Source organism: Larimichthys crocea, chromosome XIII (assembly GCF_000972845.2).
Source record: "Larimichthys crocea isolate SSNF chromosome XIII, L_crocea_2.0, whole genome shotgun sequence".
Taxonomy (NCBI): Eukaryota; Metazoa; Chordata; class Actinopteri; family Sciaenidae; genus Larimichthys; species Larimichthys crocea.
Window position 1 is genome coordinate 9,967,753 of NC_040023.1, and position 25,063 is coordinate 9,992,815.

The 25,063-nt window shown below is 45.5% G+C and overlaps 2 protein-coding genes and 1 long non-coding RNA gene across 4 annotated transcripts in view; 1 reads left to right on the forward strand and 2 right to left on the reverse strand.

The window, feature by feature from the left end:
- The window catches only part of erf (Ets2 repressor factor), a 36,534-nt gene extending 27,215 nt beyond the window's left edge, over nt 1-9,319 (reverse strand). Inside the window, exon 1 of the mRNA XM_010746637.3 lies at nt 8,641-9,319. Within this exon, the coding sequence (XP_010744939.3) occupies nt 8,641-8,662 (22 nt within the window). The 5' untranslated portion in view covers nt 8,663-9,319. The remainder of the gene's footprint in view (nt 1-8,640) is intronic.
- A 1,250-nt stretch (nt 9,320-10,569) lies between these two features.
- Nucleotides 10,570-15,612, forward strand: LOC113747314 (uncharacterized). Its single transcript, XR_003463553.1, has 3 exons — nt 10,570-11,364; nt 12,160-12,403; nt 15,500-15,612. It is a non-coding gene; the product is annotated as an uncharacterized LOC113747314 (long non-coding RNA).
- A 115-nt stretch (nt 15,613-15,727) lies between these two features.
- The window catches only part of pou2f2a (POU class 2 homeobox 2a), an 80,363-nt gene continuing 71,027 nt past the window's right edge, over nt 15,728-25,063 (reverse strand). For both annotated transcript variants that reach the window (XM_027286617.1, XM_027286619.1), the window contains one exon: nt 15,728-15,911. In XM_027286617.1, the coding sequence (XP_027142418.1) occupies nt 15,865-15,911 (47 nt within the window). In that variant the 3' untranslated portion in view covers nt 15,728-15,864. The remainder of the gene's footprint in view (nt 15,912-25,063) is intronic.

A 25,063-nucleotide genomic window follows, 5' to 3' on the forward strand; every position in this document is an offset into this window, starting at 1 on the left:
AAAAGCTGACTACACAGCATATTTACAAATGTACAAGCATTTTTAAAAGCACATAAACCAAAGAAAATGACAAATCTGAGCACGTAAACGCTTCTGAAATGCCCGGTGAGGTTTTCGGGGCGATGTCTGTGAAATCTGCAACTGCATCAACTAGATGCACATTGGGTCCTTCAAAGAGTTAAACGTGATGCTGTGAGGAGACGTTGATTAGGAATGATGAGACGTGATTCATTTAATTTTCTTGAGAGCTCCTGCTAATTTGATACATAAAACATAATCGTGATGATTTAAAATCTGTATTCTCTGAAAATCTGAATGTGGAAACACTAAATTTGAGGATTACCGACAGAGAAACTGTGATGTGGATCGGTCACACGGATCAGAGCTCAAGAAACAAATACTTCTGTTCTGTGCTCTCCGTGTTATGTCTCATATTGATGAACCTCTCTCTCTCTGTGAGGATTGTTGGAGACTCAAACTGGAAGAAGCTCAAACCAGTTTTCACCTCGTACGATCACAAACTCTCGAACGCTGAAGGTTGTCAGACATTTTTCCTCTTCGGCTCGAACATGAATATTTGTTATTGCAGCCAGAACGCTGCGGTCGTGAGCTGCCACTCTCTCCAACGCCGGCTCCTAATGTTGCTGATCTGCCGCTCGCAGCTTATAGAACAATAATTCGCAGAGGATGAGTGTGTGTCCGTGAAATTCCTCAAATGTAAAACAGCCCGGCGAGGGGACTTTTGTACATGTGTGATGTCTGGGTGCGTTAGTCAGCCTTTCCTCGTTGGCAGAGCCACCGCAGTCTTAATTCCTCAGTCTATTGCATTAAAGCTGGATCTTCGAGTCTCTAGACTGAGTGGCTCGCTCCCTGTGTAAAAACATTAAAGACAGAGGCACGACGGCGTCACCGCAGGGAGATGGCAGCCCAAATGAGCAAGCCACGCTCACGAGCTGTAGTGAGAAAATTAAAAGAGTGTGTCTATATATATGTATGTGTGTGTGTGTGTATGTGTGTGTGTGTGTGTGTTAATGCAAGACAGACATCACCCATTTTCATGGCATGTGGGGGGTCCGGGGTCCAGGCCCCCTAATAAAGTGAGTGGGTGAGATGAGTGAGTGAGTGTCTGAACCGACTTTCACGTTTCAATAAAACACAGAGCCGACTCATCCGTCACTGCCACCGGCTCGGGGGGCGTTCAAACAAGCAAAACAGAGGGACGGCGAAACGGGGGCCACGAACCTCCCGCTGACGAGTTCACGGATGAACGAGGGCTGAGCTTTTTTTTACGACTTAACAAATTCAACATGGAGAGCGACGCTCTCGTTCGACGGGACATTCTTTCGCGTTCACATCACGTCTTTCCACCGGCTCGCTCGCCGCGTCGTGTACGAAACGTTTCAGCTTTAAGTTGTTCGCGAGCGATACAGAAAAAGGACAGACGACAAGAAACAGAGAAAACTTTACGGCTGTCTGCCGGCGCTGACCTGATCAAATGGTGCCGTTCTTATCACTAATGTAATTTATGGCCTACCTTTGAAGCAGCTAACCAACCTTACATTCCCTTTGACCTCGCTGGAAGCCGGTTTAAACGTTATACCTGCTGTGCAATGATTTGATTAGAGGTCACACTCGTCCCTGCATCTCATCAGGACGAGTTATCTCAATCTCACAGACCTACAACGTTGATGCTCGTGAGGTTTGGGGTGTGAGTTTGTTTTTGTTTCTTTAAGAAAACTCGTCTTTAGCCAAGACAAACCTCTCCACATATTTCAGGTATGAACACACACACACAGACGCAGAGTAACATCAGGCACAAACACACCACACAGAGACAGCCACAGAGTAGCAGGACGTGTTGTGACAGCCACGAGAGAGAAAACAGGGTTCCCAACAGCAGACAGGAAAGACGGCGCTCTGCTGAATCCATCTACAGACGGCAGCTCTGACTTCATTCAGTAACATTACGTCACTCACCTTTACTTTTCATCTAAAGGCGTTTAAACACGAGCAGTCGGCAGGAAACCGTCCTTTCTATGATATAAGAAATGCGTCTTCAGAGCCAGTGTGCGTTGGCTTTGGCTTTAATTACTTTGGATGCGAGGACGCTACGAGTAATGATCTTTCCTTTCAACCTCGTGGCCTGCAGCCACTTCGACGCTGGAGGCTTCATGCACATGCATTCTTGTAAAAAATTCTTTTGGGAACTTTGACGCCATGTCCGTGTCCAAGAAACTGATTACAAAGTCTGAGAGTGTAAACACACTGAAGGGAAGCATGAGGACACGTATGTAGCATGAAGCAGCGACCTTCATGGCTCAGGCGCCTCATGATCCGTGTCTTTGCCGATATTTAGATTAGCCGGGAAACCTACTTTCAGAAACCTGTGGATGACATCACTCATGCTCTGTCCATTCTTTACATCTTATTGGTGTCTGGTGTACAAATAAATACAATTCTAGCGTCCTACAGTGCACGAGCAGGCCGCACAGCACCACACAGAACATCGGGTTCAATCGTGCTCGTGGCTTTGACTTTCTCAGAGAGCGGTCGGTCCGGAGAAATTAGGATTCGTTCAGATCGAGCAGTGTGGGATTAAAAATGCAGGTGCAAACGCCAACAAGTGTACAGGCAGGGGGAAAAAAAAAAAAGTCTGGGCTGGATCGACGCAGTCCAAACAACCACACAAACCTCAAACTGGGCTGTTTTTTCTCTCTGCAACCTGTTGGCTCGGTTTCCCGCTCGCCGGCTCTTATGGTGGTCTCTTTTGAAAAAAAAAGGCATCCAAATAATTTTACAACTGGTTTCTACATCGACTTTTTTCCCCCTCATGCTGCTGCTGGAGACTTTTCCACTGGTAGAGCAACACGTTGCCAGTGAATGCCACAGTTTCGCATTTGGAGTGCATGTCAATGCTCCGGTTTAATTGTGAAGAACGAGCTGTTGCCACCTCCTGTAGGTCTTTCTAATTGCCAGAACATAACCTGGCAGGCTGACTCCAACCACTCCTCTCAGCTCAAACTGACTCCCTGAAAAACATATGGCGTTTGGTGGATATTTTTTGCTCTGACAGCAACTTGGTTGTAACTACTTTAGGACTGGCAGTGGCAGCGGTGATGTGGGCAGTAATACAGGACCACACCTAGTCTGTCCCCCTTATTCCTGCTGCAGTGAGTCGAAGTCGGTTCAGCTTCGATCCTTCTGGTGCAGAAATGACGCCAAACCAGCCGGGCCCCCTCCACGAATCACAGATAATAGCCATAACACACAGCACAGCTCTGCACACCTCTGTGAGTGAGGATGACTCCAGCCAAAACAGCCACAGACAAAGCACAGATCCACCTCGACACCTTCTGTCTCTCTCTCTCAGCCTTGGTTTGACTCATAAAGCCTCCAAAAAGGAGCTCCAAGGGCGACTCTGACAAAAAAAATGCAGACAGCATTACACAAACGAAAGCTTCACTCGGGAGTCTGATGTGAAAACGGGTTCAGGACGGAGCTTCTTAAACGTTTCTCATGTGAAGAAGCCGGAAAGCCTGCATCCTGTCAGGTGTTTCAGAGATAGCTGTCCTCGCTTATCTGCTCGGTGAAGCGAGCCGCCGGTTCCACTTGACCTCCTCCGTCCTTTCATCTGCCCTGCCGTGGAGGGTTGTCGACGGTCACGGAGCTGACACAGATTCGATCATAAATACTTAGAGAGAGATATCGAGCAACGTGCAGGCCCGAGCGAGGTGATGAGGACATTCTTTGGACTGAGGAGTTCGGCTGCCTGTCCTTTACAAATGACAGTGCAGAGATAACGGAGTAACCAGCACTTTGTCTGAGGCCAGGCCTGTATTTCTGCTCCTGGAGCGCTCCAAGACTGAATTCCTCGTAGTGAAATTACAGAGAGACAGTGATCAGGAACACCTAGGCTCCACAATATGCTGGTCAGAGGAAGAAGCACCTTAAAACACTTTTAAAGCAGCCGTTGGTGGCGTGCCCTTCTTTTGTATGTATGCAGACAACGTGGCGCCGCGATAAAACACGATGCAGCGATCTAAAATATCAACATAACCGTCAGGCTTCGGTGTCAGCCTCTAAACTCAACACTTCATGCAACAACCGCAGAGAGAGAAATTCATCACAGAGGCGGCAGAAAAGACGATTTCACCACCGACAAACGTCTCCGCACTGCCCCGAGACGTCTTCCAATTAGAGGAACGCTCCACTTTCTGTTTTATTGCTTTTTCACCTGCGTGTTCAGCCCACGGCCGTCTGCAGACGTCGTTAAGTCATCCTGGGAAATGTAGGAGATCTCTAATTGGAGTGGGAGTCTGCGAGGTGTAAAGAAAATCACTTAACGCTTAATGTAACGTAGCGTACTGTATTAGATATACACAGTACAAGAGGAGAAGCGTGTAGGATTTAGTGCCACCTAGCAGTGACGTTGCAGGATGCCTCACCCTCTCCCTCCCGCTCTCACCGTAGATAACGGGCTTAGTTTAAGACAACAAAAACACAATGGTTCTTATTTTCAGGTGATTATACACTCAAGAAAACATACATACATACTATATTCAATCCCTGCATGCAAGTACTCCTAAATCTTACACACTGGACCTTTAAGCTGGCCTGACCTGCTACACAGTGACCACAAAACCGGACGAAATATTGCCAGTGAGAGCACCAAAGAGGACATCATGTCTGATGTAGTAGCACCGATTCATAAACTGCATCGTCTGTCTCTGAAAAGCTAATTAAACTGCCGGCATGGACGTCTGTCCACACTCGGCTCGCAGGCGGACCGTCAGCCTTTCCTGTCCATGAGGCCCCACTGTTTGTTTGGCCAGCATGTCCCGGCTCGTGCGACCTGTTGTCTATTCTCTCGGCTTTGTATGGGTCACCAAAGCCACTGTACGTACACACTTCCAGGAAAAAAAAAGGCTGGGGCCGCCGTAACATCCAGAGGTGGCTCATAGCAACGCTGACCCGGGGGCCGCCGCTTGACAACACACCAGAGAAATGCTGACGTCACTCTGCGGTTGATTTTTTTTCCAGGGCCCGCTTCTTGCCCGGACTCGGCTCGGCAGTAATCAGGAATGTGATCAGGTCAAACCTCTGCGCTGACCTGATCGCTCACAATGAGACATAATGGGAGGAAAACCGGGGAAAAGGTACATCCTGTGAGCGGCGCTGGAGGTTAGGGGCTTTTTTTTTTTTTTAGGTCTTGGCATTTTCCTGCTAAACGGCTTCTGTCATGATTTATTATCCACCGGAGACTTGAACCAGGCTCACTGTCAAACATGACGTATACCTGCTTTCCACAGGCAAAACATACAGAAAAAAGCTGCAGTTCCTCTAACGTCCACTTGAGGCTGGCTCCAGAAGTGAGTCAGTCTCCATAAGTCCCCATGTTTCACAGCAGAAATAAACATGTTTACAGCCTGGTACAAAAAACAGTTTTGGTCTCTGTAGCTAATTTCCCCGTTCATGACAACTGTACTGAGGGTGAATTTATATACAACTCACCTGTTCACATTATATTAAGGCTTAAAGTTATGCAGGATTAAGAGCGTGGACGCTTTGATTGACAGGTAGGTGTCGTTACAGGTGGTTTGTTTGCCAAGTCTTTGCAGGACCAGGCTGTAAACATGTTTAATTCTGCTGTGAAGTTGTCACATTTGAACATGGGGACGTATGGAGACTCACGCCTCAAGTGGAAGTTTGAGGAACTTGAACCACTTGATCTCCACCAAATCACACACGCAGAGACAAAGAGACTGCAACAACCACATCACTGTGCACGAGTCCGCCAGCACCTCTTCTCAAACTTTCCCCGAGACAAACAACTTGGCCTCGACTTGTAGTGTAATTGCGCCGTCTCTGCTGCCGGTGCCAACAGCATAATTCAGCATAATGGTGAGACAGTAAGACAACAAGAGTCCCTCCCAAAGGAAACTAACGGCAGGCCTTTGTTTCATTAGCTTTGGTCCGAGCGGTTATTAGAGTTTAGTCTAGTTGTTCTTCCTGTAATTACAACAGGCCCGAGGCGACTGCCCACAACCAAATGGTCTTCCTCAAGGGCAATTTGGCCTCGCTAGTAAAAGTCAAACACTCGGCTTTGTTGTGACCACATCAGCGTCAGGTAGAGCCGCCGCGTGACAGATATATGGGCGCACACGTGCAGGCCTGTGTGTGCAACACACACTCACAAACACATAAACACACACACGGTCATAAACAGCCGCCCAGCCCTTACCAGACTTAACACCAGCTAATTGCTCATGTATGGCTCCTTTCACCACACACACACACACACACACACACACACACACACACACAGGGCAACAAAGCTGGCTGGCCGGCCCGTCTACAGCTGTGACGTCTCACATGTGGCTCTGTGTTGATATAAGGAGTAACACAAGTGGAAAATTGGAGCTGGTGGGGCCAGACTGCTGACTTCCTGATAGGAAGAGAGCGGAGGGTGACCCATATATACGTTATAGCAGTCAACAGGCTCCATGTGCAGCTCCATGCATAATGTAACGTGGACACAGATCAGGGATATTAAACTAAAGTGACCCGCGTCCTGCTGACGTCACTGCGAAACGAGCAACAAGGGAAGTTGGCGTGAATCACACGAAATAGGAACTGCTGAAAACTTCCAAACCACTTTCATTTAGCGGCCGTGCCAACAACAGTTGAACTCTTTTAAGCTGCTGCTGCTGACCAAACCAGAAAAATCTTTTATAAATAGACAAAGTACACGGCTAAAAACGAAGCGGTTTACTTTTAAAAAAACCGAAAAGGGAAGTGCAGCATAACCTCGTTAATCTGATCCTCTCGGTTAATGGAGGCTCGTTAGGAGGGAATACAATGTTCAGACGTCTGAAATGAGTCGCCGTGACATGTCAACGTCTGAGCGGTGCTCTAAAAATGAAATGAAATCGTGGAGACGATGGCGTCACCTCGTGTTTGAAAGACAAAATATTGTCGAGGTGAATCGGACGGTGTAAAGAACGGAGCTAGGACGTCACGTAGAGATTTTCCGAAGCTGTAGAGCGTCCACGCTCTTAATCCTGCATAACTTTAAGCCTTAATATAATGTGAACAGGTGAGTTGTATATAAATTCACCCTCAGTACAGTTGTCATTAACGGGGAAATTAGCTACAGAGACCAAAACTGTTTTTTGTACCAGGCTGTAAACATGTTTATTTCTGCTGTGAAACATGGGGACTTATGGAGACTGACTCACTGCTGGAGCCAGCCTCAAGTGGACGTTTGAGGAACTGCAGTTTCCACATTTTCCCCTCCAGCCGCAGAGGCCTGCTAATCATTTTCTGCATGACGAGCTGCCAAACGGTGTTAGATCTCCTCGACACGAGGCCCCGCTGCGAGGAGAGTTTTCTCATAACTGTTTTAGCGATATATATATATATAAATAAAAAGTTATTTGAAGCGAGGCACAGATCTTAAAAGTCATATCTCTAATTATGATGTTGTGTTGTGGTGTGTGGCATTCCCCCTCTTAAACATCCATTATGGTTTCTGGATCTTTGTCTGCCCAAAAAGATTACAACACAACAAAACTTCAGTTTTTAAAGAGCTACCAAAACGCACAATGGGAGAAGAAATCATGAGTTATGGGTGGAAAAGCATATAATCATTTCAATGACAACAGAAAAAAAGGGAGAAAAAGAAATGAGTGGAATTTGCAAACGGCCTGAGCCAAAGAAATCAAATCCATTTAAATTCCTGGAGCGGCTTGAAGTGAAGCTGTTAACCGGTGAAACAATTCGCCTGGATCCGATTCTTCCCACGTGTCAAAGGTCAAACAGCTTTACTCACAGGAAGCGAAGAACACGGCGAACTGTGTTAACAATGGGGACAGTAACTGTAGTTTCCTGATTTAATTTTAGGAGCCTGACACACACAGACACACACAGAGTTTAACTATCTGCAACGAGTTTCAAATCCCCTGATAACAAATCCAATCAAATCTCACTTTTATGCCTTTTTAGAAAAGTGGAAAAGTGAGGGAGCTTCAGATTAAACATGCAAGCATCAAAATCTGCATTTATATTTACATTTATTTACATTTACATCATGATCACTTTCTTTGCAGTATTTACTTTTATCCTCATGTCTGTTTTGAAGTATTGTGTTTTCTGACTCTGTAGTTGCTCTGCTGCCTGTTTTTTGCATGAATAAAGTTTATTTAATCTAATCTAGATGTCCAAACTTCTCCTGGAGCCTTTGTTCTTCACATATAAGCGCACACACACTTTCTCCTGAGGCTCCTTTAGTTGCATGTTCGTGCTTTTGTTGCACCAACCTGGATCTCTTAATGTGAGATCTGCAGCCTGGGGGTCACTGCACTCTGGCCCTGACTCAAACTAAAGTTAAAACACGGTGAAATAAAGTTGTAAATGTGTAAGGGATGGCGTGGTGTGTGTGCCCGGGCACGGAGCGGGTCTGTGTGGACGCATGATCCAGCCCTGCTCCGTCATTTTGTCACTTTCTCCCCGGAGCGCGGAGCGTGCTAACGCAGCTAGCCGCCGAGAGGCTAAAGCTGCTGTTTTTCCATCCGGACGACAAACAAACAAAAACTCGATTTAAAGAATAAATAAAGAATAAATAAAGTTCTGTGGACTCACCGGTGTCTCCCGGGGTCTTCATGTCCGTGCTGGTGGTCCCGGTTCTGGTTCAGCCGCTTCCCCGCGTCGAACTTTAGACTTTAGCCAAGTTAGCTCGCGGAGTTAGCCACTCCTTCCTCCGGTGTTGTTCCCCGCTTTGAGGCGCCTGTCCCCGGCGTCAAAGTTCACAAAACACCGCTGACTTCACCGGAGCTCCTGTGTTTTTTTTGTTGTTGTTGTTGTTGCTTTGAATAAAAAAATCTCACACCGGCAGCAACAACTTTTACGCCGGACTGTGAGCGTCTAAATGCGGGGAGAAAAGTTTCCCCGGAGCCTCCGGAGGAGGGAGCGGAGCGGAGCGGAGCAGGGAGGAGGAGGGATCCGGCCGCCCGGCGCTGAATGGCGCAGCTCGAAGTTTCTCGGAGGAGTCGTGCCGCCTGGTTCGGTTCAACGGAATGCAGCCGAGTCTCTTAGTGTTTCAGTCCGGCTGTTGCAGCGATGTCGCATGGTCGATTCCTCCTCCACATCATCTTCATCCTCACCACCATCATCATCATCATCATCATCATCCTCACCGACAGTCCAGCGGCACAAAAAAACTCTGTTTCTTTCTCCGGCTCCGACTTTTTCTTTTTCCACTCTCTCTCTCTCTCACTCTCTCTCACTCTCTCACCCCTCCTTCCTCTGTGTCGGGAGGGGAGGGAGGGGGGGTGTCGTGTTTCGCTCTCTCCTCCTGCCACACGGGGCCGCCCACGCTGACCCATGGAGGGAGGGAGGGGGAGAGGAACCGAACGCCCACTTGTTGCCAAAGATCGTCTATGGAGTGTTTGAAACATCACAACATGCAGCTCAACGGGAGACTCTGGGGAGTCGGTACACCGATACAATATCATATTATATACACATGGATAAATAACAGTAACAGTGAACTATGCAGCATGTAAATCTAAAAGTCTTTGAGAGATTGTTTAAAGTATGCATGCATGAGAAAATTACACTTATGTATTGCACAAGCCAGTTCAATAAAAAGTGTGATATTTGGAGGAGGAGTTGTAGAGATGCTCACAGGTGGGAAAGACTTCTTGTGTCTCTCTGTGGAGTATCTTGGTGCCAGCAGTCTGCTGGCAGAAGGTGGTCCAGAGTCTGTCCAGGACCTGATGGAGTGGGAGTCATAGTCCAAGATATCCTGACACCTTAGACAGCGTCCTCCTTTCCAACACCACAGTCAGCGAGTCCATCTGCACCCCCACAGCATCACTGGCCTCACGGACAAGTCTGTTCAACCTGTTGGCTTCAGCTAGAAAACACAACAAATACATAAAACATTAGATCAGGAGGTGTCAACCTTTGTCAACCCCTTGGACAAGAGACAAACTGGACCCTATAACAGTTAATTAATGTATTATATTTCACCTTATTAACCTGTTTATAGGCTGGCTTATTATCCTGTGTGTGTTGATAAAAAAGTTCATGCATAATTATTATTGGCGATTAAATGCCAAGAACGTCTGTGCGTCTTTGTCCACTGATTCATCCAACTACAGGCCAAATGCCTCCGCTGTTTGTAGTTTCTTTATGCGTCTGCTGCCTCACATTCATCAGTAATTTGGTGAAAAATGTCAATTATTATGACAAACTGACCCTTGGCTGGTTGAAGACCCCTGCATTAGATTAAACATGAACTACATTTAAAGGTGCAGTGTGTAAGATAATATTCCAAACTATGTTTTCATGCACGTATGATCAGAATCTTTTTATTTTTCTTACTTAAATTCTCTTTTTATATTCCACAGTGGGAGCGGGTCCTCTTTCATGCAGCCCGCCATGTTGAAACGCCATCTTTCTACAGACGGCAGCCCCGAGCGGTCAATTCAGTACACTGTAATATTTAATGACATATTTTACGGCCTTTTGCTGTCATGGTTTGGCAGTTTTTCATCATAAAATCTACAGACATTTTTAAAAAATCGAATAAAACAGCAACCGTATTCGTGAAATCAGCAGTACTAACATCCTATTACCGTAATATTAGAAAAAGTTTACAGTATTTATTACGGTAATACTCTGTCAACCACAGCTGTACCGTAATAAACTGTTTACAAATGAAAGATGAAATACTGGGAACAAAATAAACAACAAAACATACAAATAAAGACATGTGAGCTATACTGACCCAGTATCAGTTAAATATCTGGGGTTCATTTGGTTTAAATGTACTAAATATAAGTTATCAGACCTGCAGGAACAGGGATTTATTGTTTATCCTGGGAATAAACAGCTGATGTATTTTATATGTTGATTTCAGCACTTTTCGACTCAAACTGTTCAGATTTGACAACAATCAACAATCAATCATCTATTTGAATAGAATAGAAAATAGAATAAATGTGAATAGAAAATATTCACATTTTTCAGCTCATGTTGACGTGTGTGAACGAGTCACCATCAGTCAGTTTGATAAATAATAATAAATAAATCGGGTTTATCGTTGGAGTGGCTCATCCACACGGTAGACGATCTTCGCTGAGGACCAGCCGCTTGTTGCCTGGCCCGCGCGGCCGCCGCTGCCTCCGGTTTGTCGCCCTCTGCTCGCTCCCGGTTGGCGCGTCACGGCGTTGCTGTGGAGACCCGTCACCGCCGCGGGTGATGAGAGGCGCCGTGTTTACCTGTAAACTGCGACAGAGAGGCAACCAGGGAGCCGACAGCCGTCACTTCTACACGGGCAAAGGAAAGGCCAATCAACAGGTGTCTGAGTCCCACAGCGACGGATGGACGGATGGATGGATGGATGGAGAGATGGATGGATGGAGGGATGGATGGATGGAGGGATGGACGGACGGACGGACGGATGAATGGATGGATGGACGGATGGATGGATGGATGGAGGGACGGATGGATGATGGATGGACGGAGGGATGGATGGACGAATGGGTGGATGGATGGATGGATGGATGGATGGACGGATGAATGGATGGATGGACGGATGGATGGATGGATGGATGGATGGAGGATGGACGGATGGATGGAGGGACGGATGGATGATGGATGGACGGACGGATGGATGGATGGACGGACGGATGGATGGATGGAGGATGGACGGATGGATGGATGGATGGATGGACGGATGGATGGATGGATGGAGGGACGGATGGATGATGGATGGACGAATGGGTGGATGGATGGACGGATGGATGATGGACGGAGGGATGGACGAATGGGTGGATGGATGGACGGATGGATGGACGGATGGATCGATGGACGGATGGACAGATGGATTGATGGATGGAAGGACGGATGGATGGATGGACGGATGGATGGACGGATTGATGGATGGATGGACGGATGGATGGATGGACGGATGGATGGACGGATGGATGGATGGATGGATGGATGGACGGATGGATGGACGGACGGATGGATGGTGAGACACTGAAATTTACATAAACTATAATTATAAGAGGACGTTTCAGGCGCTTATTAGCATTATTGCCTCTCTCTCTCTTTCTTTTCTCCCACACTCTTTCTTCCTCTCTAATGAAGGACCCTTCAGCACTTACATCAGCTCTGAGGAGGCAGCCGAGAGAGAGAGAGAGAGAGAGAGAGTTGAAAGAAAGGAGCAGTAATTACTCAAGAGCCTGAACTGAAGAGCAGGATGGGAGGAAATGAAGTGGAGAGAACAAGTGTGTGGATTGAAGGTAGCCCTCCACCTCCTCCTCTTTCTCCATCCATCCATCCTCTGCTCATTTACTCTGAGTGGCAGTGTGTGGGAAGTGAAGGCCAGCAGGTGGGTGAAGTATTTCATGCCATTGTCACGCTGTCACACACACACACACACACACACACACACACACACACACACAGCGAGGCACGATAACGTCAACAGTGCAACACAAAACATCTCGTCACGAGTTTTCTGCTGTCACGTCGCCTCCTTCGTCTGCCTCCTCCACACTGCTCTCCTCGCCTACCTAACTTCCTCCTCAGATCTTCACCTGAGCTCTCCTCCTCCTCCTCCTCCTCCTCCTCCTCCTCCTCCTGCTGCTGCTCGCCTCCAACATGATTACACCCTCACCACCAACTTCTGCTGTCCCTCTCGTCCGACATGGCATTTTTAAATCTGTTCACATTAAAGGTCCAGTGTGTGATATTTATAATATAATATGTTTTTATCCTCTGTTTAGAACACTGGCTCCAGATTTCGTAGTTTCTGGAGTGAGGCACAGGGTTGATCAGTAACTAAATCTGACACACTGATGCTTTAAAGTCCTGATGAAGTCACAAATGTTTAGCGCTACATGTCAACTGAACATCACAAACTGGTCGATCAATGACAAGAAAACTATTTTTCTTCATTTTTTAAATGTCTCTTCTTGATAAACCATAAAAAGTTGTTGATGACTCATCCTGTACTCAGGGTGTGTCTCTCTTTAGTCTATGCATCTACAGCTGGGCCTCACTGATTACTGTACAAAAGCACAACTCTATGACTTTATTAGTGATTCTGGTGAAACTGGATCACAACTCTATGACTTTATTAGTGATTCTGGTGAAACTGGATCAGATTTTATTCACAATATATCTGCTGCTTTTCACCTCTGATGTCCTCTGACTGCTCAGCTAAGTGAAACGGGCTCAGCAGCCGGACCGGACCTGGTTCGAGCACAGGGTCAGAGCCCAACATGTGATAACATTACATACCGAGGGGGTTTACAGACTACTGACGCTCGGAACCAAACCCGGCAAGAAAACCACTTCACTAGGCTGCTGTTTTGGTTCCAGATTTGGTCGTGTTGGAAAGTTGATGCTGACACCGGCTCATAGCGGTGAGGACGTAACGCAGTCCGGAAAAAGATTATTGTAAACAAACAAATCAATAACCGCAACAACCGAAACGTGTAAAAGTGATGAAATGATGCCAGCTCCAGCTTGTGAATCATTTCGTAAAATTTCCTAAAACTATTCCTTTAAACTTTGAGTCAGTAAAAGATCTGAAAATGAAGAAACATCCAAGATGAATCATGTGTTTTCTTTTTCATAATAATAATAATACGTCTGCTGTGAAGAAGCTTTTTGACTAATTGTTTCAGCTTCAGCGCTCATGCATTTTGAGGAGTTGTCACTTTCCCTCTCTGCTGCTGCTGCCGCTGACCTTTTGCTCCACCCGAGGACACGTCAAGACAAACACCCTGAGGAAGTGAAGCGTGAACGGTCCTGTTGTGCATGACGACATCAGAGAGCACGGCGTGTTTGTGAGATTAAAAGAAGGATGTTTACAGTCTGGACTCCAAAGCTTTCCCTCCTCCACCAGCATTTTCATATCGGACGCACCCAAATTAAAAAACAAAAACAAAAGAAAAACTGGTTTATCGGTTTACTGGAAACCAAAATGACAGACTCATCATTTAATGCAAATCAAACGGTTTCTAATTTTGTTAGCGAGATGTTGCTGTGTAGGTGGGGAAATGCCACAGTAGAAACAGATGAAAATGTTCATCTTCCAACCAAACCTCCTTTCAAAAACATGCTGGTGAACACTTGAGGAGTTCACACACTAAAAACTGGGGTGGGGATTAAAAAATGGGATTAAGTCAATCATCAAAAACATCTCAAACACTGGATTATTGGTCAGTAAGGCCTGATGGTTGATTGTTTGATGAAGGACCACGCCTTCATCTGCGTCACAAAGATGATTTTCTGCATGAGTGCATTAAATTCTGGTGACTTATCTAATTGTACTGGACCGGGCTGCAAAACAACAAAACACAACATCACAGCTGTGATGAAACATTGTCCTAAATAACTTAAAGCTGATTTCTTCACTCGTGACACAGCTTGACGCTGAGTTTAGGAGCCAGCAGTGAAGTTTGTTGATGAGCGACTGTCTGCAGTGACGAGGGTCTGGGTCTGTGGGGTGGTGGTGGTGCTGGAGTGGGCGGAGAGGGGTCGCAGACCTCGTCCGCATGTGAAAGCGTGGACAACAAAAGCTCAGCGGGAGCTCCGACGGCCGCATACGTGTGAATTGGTGGTTTGCGATTGGGGACTAATTGATCACCAGAGTCACTATCAGTTCATTACTGAGGTGGTAATGACCCTAATCAGTACACAGGAGCGATCAATCACCAACTGATTGGTAAATGATGAAGAAATATGTACGGATTGAAGGATTAAAGAGTGAAAAACATCTGATCAAAGTGTCACCGGCGTTGGTGAAGCGCTGACACAACATCAGTGAGTGGTTTTGTCATCTTATGCCTCCATCAGGTAAAGAAAGTTCAGTTAACCAACTGTTGTGTCGGCGAGGTTGATTCCAGTGACAAATGTCTGGGAGGAAAACATTCAAACTCGTGAATAAGGCATGACATTCAAACGAAATGTAACAATGTGATGTTACGGTACTTTTTTTTTTAAAGGGTTTGCCCCGCGTTCATGTCTTTGTTTTTTCTAGGTGAGTGTTTTCTATCCGAGGAAATCTGGCGTGTTTTTAAAATGGAAAATAGGCCTGAGGGGGCAAATGGTAACCGAGCCACACCCAGAGCGAGCGAGCGAGCGAGCAGCACTCACTCATGACAACAAAACTGTAACAGGAGAGGCCTTTTCACACCAGCCCCATCTGTATGCATAAGAAAACACACACACACACACACACACACACGAGTCAAAACGAGGCAGCTTTGTGTGTCCGAGTGGCCGGAGGGGAAAGTTTTCCTCCTCTAGTGTTTTGTGCAAAAGACGAAGTGATGAGGACATTTTCCATGTTGTTGTTGTTGTTGTTGACCGTATGTTTGTGGAATAAGGAGACCCTTGTCTGTGTTTCTGTCTGTCTGTCTGTCTGTGTTTCTGTCTGTCTGTCTGTCTGTCTGTCTGCCCCCTGGCTTGTCAGATGATGTCTGTCTCTGTCATGTCAAAGCAGGATGTGGATGTGGAGATATTAAAGAACACGGAGGGAAGAGACGTGAGAGCACGGAGAGGTTTTAAAACAGACGAAAAAAAAAACAGAGGTCAGGAGAGGAGAGCCGAGGAGAAACTACCAAGGATAAGTAAGTGTATGGGGGAGAGGGAGGGGGGGGAGAAAGAAAGAGAGTGAGGCGAGAGAGAGAGTGAGAGGGAGTGAATGGGCCCTTTGTGATCAAAAGGCTTGTTTATTTTCTTGGCGCTTGAACTCCTCAGGAGCCACATTGGGCCTGTCTGCACTGTCTCGCTCGCGGTCCTCATCGCCTCGCCGACATCCCAGCAACTGGCCCCGAATCACAAAGATTCAGCCGGAGGCGGCGTCCGAGCCCAAAACAAGCAGCCTAAAACATGGAAAGTGTCATTTTTAAACGGCTGCTAAACATCCCGAGCACTCGACAGAAGAGGAGAAAAACTGAGTTAAGACAAGTGCTTTTATTCCACTTTCTCCTCGGTGCTGGAAAATCTTACTCGAGTGCAAAAACGTTGAGTGTTTATCCTCCGTGTTGTACTCTGGCTTCAGTGAAAGAGCTGAAAGTTCTCACGTCGTTATCATATTTAACTCCAACAGGTCAAAAACACGTCAATACAGAAATGTCAAACCCTTTTAAAAATCTTTTCAGCTGCGAATTTGTTCAAAAATAATTATTTTCAGTTTTCTCCTCGTGGCCTTGGTGAGCTGCCCTCTTTCAAACCGAAAAACAAAAAAGTTCTGAATAACTTGTGAAGGAGAGCGGCGAACACAAGAAGACAAAATTAAAATAAAAAGAGAGAGACTCTTCAATCGTAAAAGAGACGAAAGTGAAAACAAGGTCTGCTCTGCGTTCAAGCTTTCAGCAGCTTCCTGTTTCCACTCTCAGGTCGCTTCAAGCTTTGAAAACTCATCGGATATATTTTCTGTTTTATGTCACCGCGGAGATCGATGAAGCTGTATGATGTGAAACATTAAAACTCAAACACCGAACTGTGTCTGTACAGCTGAGCAAAGTTCAGTTTGGTGAGATGCAGAAAAGGTGAATAACCTTCAGTTACGTCTCATTTTGCATCTGATTGTGAGTTTAAACATGTTTTAATGTTACAAACTTGAACATCGTTCCACCTCTCGTGAAGAGCAGACGCTGATACTTCGGTATTTGTCCAAAAACATAAATATCAGTAAGTGTATTACAGTATAGTTTCATAGTATCTCAGACAAAGAAACTCTTTCTAGGGTGTGTGTGTGTGAAACTGAAAGAACTCCCACGTTACACTTCATGATAATGCATTACATTATGTTACCGTAAACTTCACTACAGTACATGAGGGGGATTTTGCATCAAGTGGTGGAGGACGCAGTCATCGGTCACATGGACACAAACACTCTCTGTTCCCTGCCTCACCCCCTTCTCCCTGTCTCCCCCTCTGTTTTCTGTCTGTCTCTCTCTCTCCCGCTCTCTTCCAGCTGGTATTCACACATGTGTAATGGGATTAACACGCTCCTCCCGCACCGAGCCGAGAGAGAGAGAGAGAGATGGAGGAAAGAGGGGAGGATGAGGCCATGGAAGAAATGGGGGAGGAGTGAGAAAGAAAAGAGAGGGGGCTAAAAAGAGGGGAAGGTTGAGGGGGAGGAGAGAGCGGGGTTCCTGAAAAGGAAAACAAATGTATAGAGGAAAGAAAGAGGGGTGGCACAGCTCTTTCCATTAGCTTGTTATTGGCCTACGGGAGGTCACAGGGGACATTTCAGGCTCATTTGAATTTCAGGGAAGACGGCCCCCTTGAAGCTGGATCTGCATACAGTCAGAGTAAGGAAGGATCTGAATAATCAGCTATCAACAAACAAGTCTCATGTGATGAAATCACCACGAGTTGATCTTTTGTGGAGTTAAAGAGCATCAGGAACAGTTAGAGCGTGCGAGCACAGGCTGCTGTGAGTGTTACGGATGTTTTGAGCTCATAAAAAGGTGCTGAGTCACTTTTTTTTTTGCAGTTTTTAAAGGTGCAGATCATTTTTATTAGGTCGGTCAGCTGCGTAGGTAACTGAACTGACTCGGGATGCCGAGAAGCCAAACCCGGCGAGTAAACCACCTCGATAGGCGACTGTGTTCCCTGCCAGAGCGCCAAAAATCCTGGTTCAAAAGGTTGTTTTCAGTCCGGACGTGTTCACTGGAAAGTAGACGCTGACACCAAGTGGCAACCCCCAAAAAAAACGCAGTTCCTCTAACGTCCACTTGAGGCTGGCTCCAGAAGTGAGTCAGTCTCCATAAGTCCCCATGTTTCACAGCAGAAATAAACATGTTTACAGCCTGGTACAAAAAACAGTTTTGGTCTCTGTAGCTAATTTCCCCGTTCATGACAACTGTACTGAGGGTGAATTTATATACAACTCACCTGTTCACATTATATTAAGGTTTAAAGTTATGCATATCATGAAAATATTTTGAGATCTTTGAAGAGGATCAAGTTTAATATTTTCAAGTGAGTTTTAAGAACTACAAAAATAATAATAATTATGAGTTATTCTGTAATTTAATCCGTCCATTGTTTCAGTTCAACTGACATTTTAAAGTAATCTGAGCCAACCCTGAACAACAGTCAGTGAACGCCTCAGCTTCAGTTCGAGCTGTCACCTTCAACACGAGCGCTGACAGCTCTGCAGACTATTATTTACAACTTGTTCTGATTGTTTCTGTGGCTTCTGCGGTCTTTGAATCTGCTTTTTAACAAGGAAGTAGCAGAACGTGAGTCATGTCTGAGCTGTCGCCAGTGACGGGAGGTCCACTGCCAAAAAAAAAACAAAACCCGACACCGTGACAATGACGGTGATTCAGTGGAGTCAGTTCAGCTCAAAGATTTGTTGATAATCGTTCGTACGCCTACTGAACACCTCGAGTATTTCCTCAGAAGGAACGAGTGCCACTGAGAGCCGGTGTCTGTGAGCTGCACCGTCATCGTCGACATGTTCCTGTTGAACTTGTTAAATATCTTTTTTGGGGAAATATACAAGAGAGAGAGGAAAGAGATGCAGTATGACATCCAAGACAGACTCAAAGCAGAGACGTCAACACGTGAAAACCTTTCACACTGAGGCGTTCATTGATGCTGTGCTGTGATGAATATTACATTAACCTCCGTTGCATTCAGGTGACAGTATTAATCCTGAACTATCTGCATGAACTAAGTCAGAAAAACTGCCATGGATATTGAATTGTAGCCAATGACAGCACAAGGAGTGGACAGAGCGTGAGTGACGTCAGAGCTGCTGCCATGTTGCATGCACCGCCTCTTCGGCAAAGACGTGGATCATCGGCGGAGCTGAACGAGGCCTGGTTGCTCAAACAAGCCATCTGTAACAGCACCCACCTGTCAATCAAAGCGTCCACGCTCTTACTCCTGCATAACTTTAAGTCTTAATATAATGTGAACAGGTGAGTTCACCGTTTGCTGACAGAAAAGGACGCTCTCAGAAAAAGTGCACTTGAAATCAGGAATGCTTTAAACTTGTGAATCTGTCCTACGCGCTCTTACCCTGATAACCACTTCAATATATATATATATTGATTACTCACTAATGAACCACCGCGGATTAATGCTCTGCATAATGAATTGCACTGGAGATCCTCAAACACTTTGTGGCCAAGTGGCGGTGGAAAAAAAGAAGTGAGCATTTAATTAGGTGCAAGTCAGAGAAGACGGCAGAGTCACATTCAATAAAGCTTTAATGTGGAGAGAGAGATAGACAGATAGAGGCCACATTCAGTCCTTGGGGAGGAAGAGGGTCTGCAGAGAGGAATGCGAGTTATATTTGACCTATTTGAGGCCCCGTGCCAAGTCTGTAACGGAGAGAGAAGAGAAGGAGAAGAAGGACATGAGTAAGGGAAACCCGAGTACACAGACGAGAGGAATCAGCGAGTGAAGGAGAGAAGTGTGAGTTGGCAAGATGGAGAGAGGGTGGAGAGAGGGTGGAGGGTGGAGGGGGGATTAGAAAGTGGAGCAGGCAGACGGTCGGAGCGAGAGCGAGGTATGTGAGGAACGGTGTCAGTCTATATAGAGCTCGGTGTGTATGTGTTAACGGTCTCCTCCGTCTATCTCTGGAGGAACTCCCTCTTCCTATTCCTATTGGCACCACGCGCAGCTTCCTCCCAATAATACACTCCCCAAATACCCAGACTGCTCCGTCAACCCCGTCAGTATAGAAACACACTGCCGTGTACGTCTGAAGCAAACCGCAGACCTGTGTACTGAGACTACGTATCATCATGCGGTCATGTTCATTCAATCCGCTCCATGCCTTAATAAGTGAGCTCCTACATTTCCCAGAATCGCTTTCAGCTGTCCTGAGGGAACACGCGTTGAACTCGTTGAGGTCGGTCAGGTGGGTATGAACAGTGTTCAGATAAAGATGTTATAGGAAGCAGGAAAACTCCAGAACAAAAGTTTTCCCAAAGGAACCCCCCCAAAAAAAGTCAGAGCTGGAGGTGGTAGTACTGTAGAAAAGTACAGGAAGTTTGGGGAAGATGACTGAATCTTTCTTTCGCGGACTTCACAATGCTGCACGGTGGAAACACAGATATGAAGAACACTTTTAGTTCCTTGAAAATTCAGAAGTTCCTGCCAAAAGTACCTGGAGCTTTTAGTCCCAGGCCGGCCACAGCTCCACACATGTTCCAGGTCTTATTCTTGGATTAGTCTGGATTAGACGACGGACCGAGAGAGCCACCACACTGTGGGGGACGTCGCGGACACGACATCCACGTTTTACACAGTCTATGGTTGTAACACACTCAGACACCCGGCAGACACAGAGAAACATCATCATCCCTTTGAACCGAGTCCAGTTTTAAGACCAGTTTGATCTCAATAAAAAATAATTAAGTCTTTTGATATTTGCTGAATGTAAGTTCCATTCTGCATTTTGTGTACTTTAAGTATATTTTGAGGCTTTTGTTTTGAAATAGTTTAAAGATAAAGTATTCAAATTATAATAATAGTGATAAACTAATTAGAAAGTAACAGAATTAGTCCCTAAAAACATCCCTGAATTTATTCAGGACTGTTAATCTGTGTTCAAACTCGGTAGCAGTGATAGCGACGGGCCCTTTGCTCCCTGCAGAAGCTCACAGTACTTCATTCATACAGTTTTACTGTCTGTTGACAGCAGATACAGAAAAGTATGTCAAAGTCGACAGCAGCGTCAGGCCAATGAAAATACTAACTAGGTGCTCAGATTTGGTGGAGTGTTGATCTAGAAACTCTGCGGCTTGGATGCGAGGCTGCAGGCGCGGAGTGTGTAACGTTTGTTTTTCCCCGCTGCGACTCTCGTCTGTGGAGTTTGAATTTATCTCCCCGCTCTCTCTCTGTCCTCGCTTCCTTTCTCTACGCCATCCTCTCCTTTCGCCGTCTGTTCTCCGTCACTCCGTCCTGTTTCCTTCTCCACGCGACGAGAACAGACCCGAGAAGCGTCTTTCCTGCACATCCTGCGTGTCTTTATTGTTTGAATACGATGTATATATTCGCACTGACATGTATAGTCTACTGTCCCGTGTTATACGAGCATGTGCGGCCCTGCTGTGTGTCAACACGTCTGTACCTGCAGACAAATTATAGTGACCGTGCTGAGGGATTAAGGTGACTCTGACTCAGATGGAATAAAAACAGTTTGAATCGAGTTCTTTTTTTAAACCTCAGCTTCTGACTAAGTGTTTTGTTGGCCAGTTTCACAGCCGAGAGCATTTTCTGAAATAAAAACTGAAAAGTTGCCTCACACAGAAGGTTTTTTCTCCTCTCCTTTTCTACTTATTTGTCTCTAATTTATTGTCTTTTACGCTGCTGTTATACTTGGACGCGTTCCTGGTTTCGACTCTTACTCAGAGTCACTGAGACGGAGGCGGTTCGCGGTTTATTGTCTCTCGCAGAAGCACTTACGGTGGATTGACAGACAAATCGGTTGTCGATACGATCGAGCGTGACCTTTCAGAAACAAGACGCTCCCTCCACCCACAGGGCGATCCTGCCACCTACAATTAGGATGATTTCTTCCACCGTTTGCAGTTATAAGTCGCTGTGGAGGAGAGCGCTGGCTAAGTTATGTGTAGAGTATTAAATATCAAATGTTGGGTTAGGGCAGGGTGGAGTGTGGTGGGCTTGGCTGCACACAGTTACGCTTAGATGGGTTTGGATTGAGACTGAGTTTGTCTGAGTTGGGTTGAGATTGGCTGGCACCGTGTTTGTGTAGGTTTGGCTGGGTTGTTGGCGGGGGTTGGCCCCGGGCGGGAAGCAGCCTATAGGCTCAGCAATATGCACGAGTCCCTGCTTGATGGCAACAGACATCACACCAGAGCTGCGGTGATTAGCCAAGCGCCGACAACACGCCAACCGAGCAGCCATCCAGCCAACCGCAAGCAGCCGGCCACCTACCACACAACCCCGAGCGCACAGTTTTGTTTCTATAGCTACGGAGTGACTGTGTGCATCACCGCGGTTACCGGGGGACGTCGTGTCTGGAGGTGTCTGGATTATAGAACCTCAGAGAGACAGTCCAACGTCAGAAGCAGATGTGGTGTCGCGTTGGCTCGTGTATTTACGTTTTAGGCGCGTAGCCATGTGCTCTCATGCAGACACGGGAAGGCCGGGGGCCAGTTCACAGCAGAGTCATCCATCCTGACAGTCAGGAGGGGAAACCCTGATCTGAAGGAGCTCAGATAGAGACGCAGCCAAAGTCTGGGGAAGCAGAATTTTAGCTCTGACTAAACTCCTGACACAAACTCAATGTGCGGAATATGACCAGTGGTGGAAAGTACATTTACTCGAGTACTGTGCTTCAGCCCGATCCAGCTGACCTGACTTTATACTTTAACTACATTTCAGAGGAAAATATGTTTTATAACGTTTAAAGACATTAGCAAGATTAAACCTCGCCTGACCTGAGGCGGCTGAATGAAGCCTGGGTGCTCTGATAAACCATCTGTGACAGCTCCCGCCTGTCAGTCAAAGCATCCACGCTCTTAATCCTGCATAACTTTAAGCCTTAATATAACGTGAACAGGTGAGTTGTATATAAATTCACCCTCAGTACAGTTGTCATGAACGGGGAAATTAGCTACAGAGACCAAAACTGTTTTTTGTACCAGGCTGTAAACATGTTTATTTCTGCTGTGAAACATGGGGACTTATGGAGACTGACTCACTTCTGGAGCCAGCCTCAAGTGGACATTAGAGGAACTGCAGTTTTTTTTAAGCACTTCCACACTGGCTTCATTTCCCAGCACATTGCCGCTCGGTGTCTAATCACAGCTACTCATCAACCAACACGATATTTCCCCTTTTAACCTCTCAGATAATTAAATTTTTGCATAAACGATCAGAGAAAAGTACAAAAATTAATATGTCACTTTTAACACTTTAAGCACATTTAGCTGATAATACTTCTTTGACTTTAACTCATGCATGTGAACATGAACATCCAGGCGGGTCCTGTCAATACTTAGCCATCCGATCAAATGAAGCACCAATCATTTGAGGGTTACCTTAAATAAACATAAACTCAACAAATACAAGCTCTCCAGCCCGGCCTCATGAAAGCATGCAGTGTGATGCTGTTTGCCCTGCAATTTTAATATTTATTCAAAATGAGTCAAACCAGTGTGACCAGTGTTTGTACCGGTTTTACAGCGCAGAGACAGTTTAACTGCTGAGGCCGAATTTACATGTGAAATGTGGCGAAACAAGCAAACAGCTATAATGTGATATTCTATTCAAAACAACAGGCGGAAACGTTTGTTTACAGTGACACAGCTTTAACGTGCACGTGACTGAATACTTGTGAAGTGTCAGCACTTTATATTCAGACTCTGCTACATTTCAGAAAGCGGTTCAGTCGTAATCTTTACTGTCATATTTCATGCAAACATCCTTCCTCATTTTAACTGAGTCATTTTGAGATTTTGCCTGTTTGGTCGGACAAAACTTGACAGATTCAGATTCATTTCTCACTTTTATCGTAGATTTACCAGCAGATTCATCTCTAATTAAATGTGATTTACTTTTATCCTGAACAATATCATTAGATAAATCATCAGGGAGCATATTTCTGCTTTTACTTTTGATTCTTTAACTACATAACTTACATTTCTCAAAAACCTGGAAGTTTTAAAGAAGAAGTGTGTCGTCCTCCTTCAGCTGAAGTGAAATATAAAAATCTACTCTGAGGTTTCCACAGAATAAAAACTCCGCAGAGGTCTTACTTAATGTTCCTGAGACAATACGTGGGCTGTAAAATAACATCAGTTTCCTTGAAACTCCAACAGCTCGTGGATTCTTGTAACATCAGATAGAGCTGGAGAGATTTTGACCTGAAAAATAAAATCCAAGAGGCAGCTTTTATCTGTCTGAAATGTGACTGAAGGAATGTGATTCAGCAGACTGCTCAGCCTTCAGATGAAGGAGAGGATAAAAAGTTAGACAGCTTGTTTGTCGGAGCCTTGGCATCGACCTGATATTAAACTAAACTAAATCTAAAACCAGACGTCAGAGCGCACAAATGAAATATTGCACTGTACTTTCTGTTGAAAAGTGTTTGAGTCCTTTTTTCTATAGTGAGTGTGCGCCATCTAGTGTTTGACTTGATGCTACAACTCAACACACGCCGCCCACGCTGACTTTCCTCTCACAACATGACTCTTCTTAGAGATATCTGCTCTGAGAAAGATGCAGATTTATATGATTGTGTTAAATATTAAAATATTCAGCTGAGTTATTCTGTCTAAAAAAAACATTATCTCTGAGGTAATTTATAAAATTTGGAAGATTTCACAGAGAATCTATTTTCTGAACATTTATTTTGATATACTGATTTTTATATTTATCATAATTTTCCCATTTTTGACTTTTACTGTTGTTGATATGTTTCATATCAGTGACTCTGACATCCTATGAGACTGTAAATATTGGGAGGTGGAGCTCTGCTGCTGTGAACAAACATTCGGATCTGTTAAGTAAATCTAAATAAAGTTTTGAGGAGTAAAAACAATACATAGAAAAAACAATAGAAGATACTTTTTAACTTTTAAAAGTTTCTTAAGGTTTTGCTGACAAGGAACAGATGAAGTTATCGGTAGGGATGGGAATCGAGAACCGGTTCGTTCCAAAATCGTTTGGCAGTTTATCAAACGATTCTCTTATCGATTCCAGAAAGCACGACTAATTACGCCACGTAACTTAACGCAGGTTTGGCACGTGCAGTGCAATCAGCAGTAAACAATGTCACCCACGCTCCAAAGTCTGGCTGCATTTCACCAAAACAGACGTCAACAGCTCGACTTGCAATCATTGCAAAGTGGAGATAACAGCGTCGGGTGGGAACACGACGAACATGCAGAAACATTTGCGCACACGACATGCAATATTTTAAAATGAATGTCGTGTTTTTGACACGCTTCGGACTGGAGATGAATCTCAACCTGGCAGCAGCGGCAGCAGCCAGACGATGACCAGCTCTGTGGTTACTACTGAAGGTAGTTAC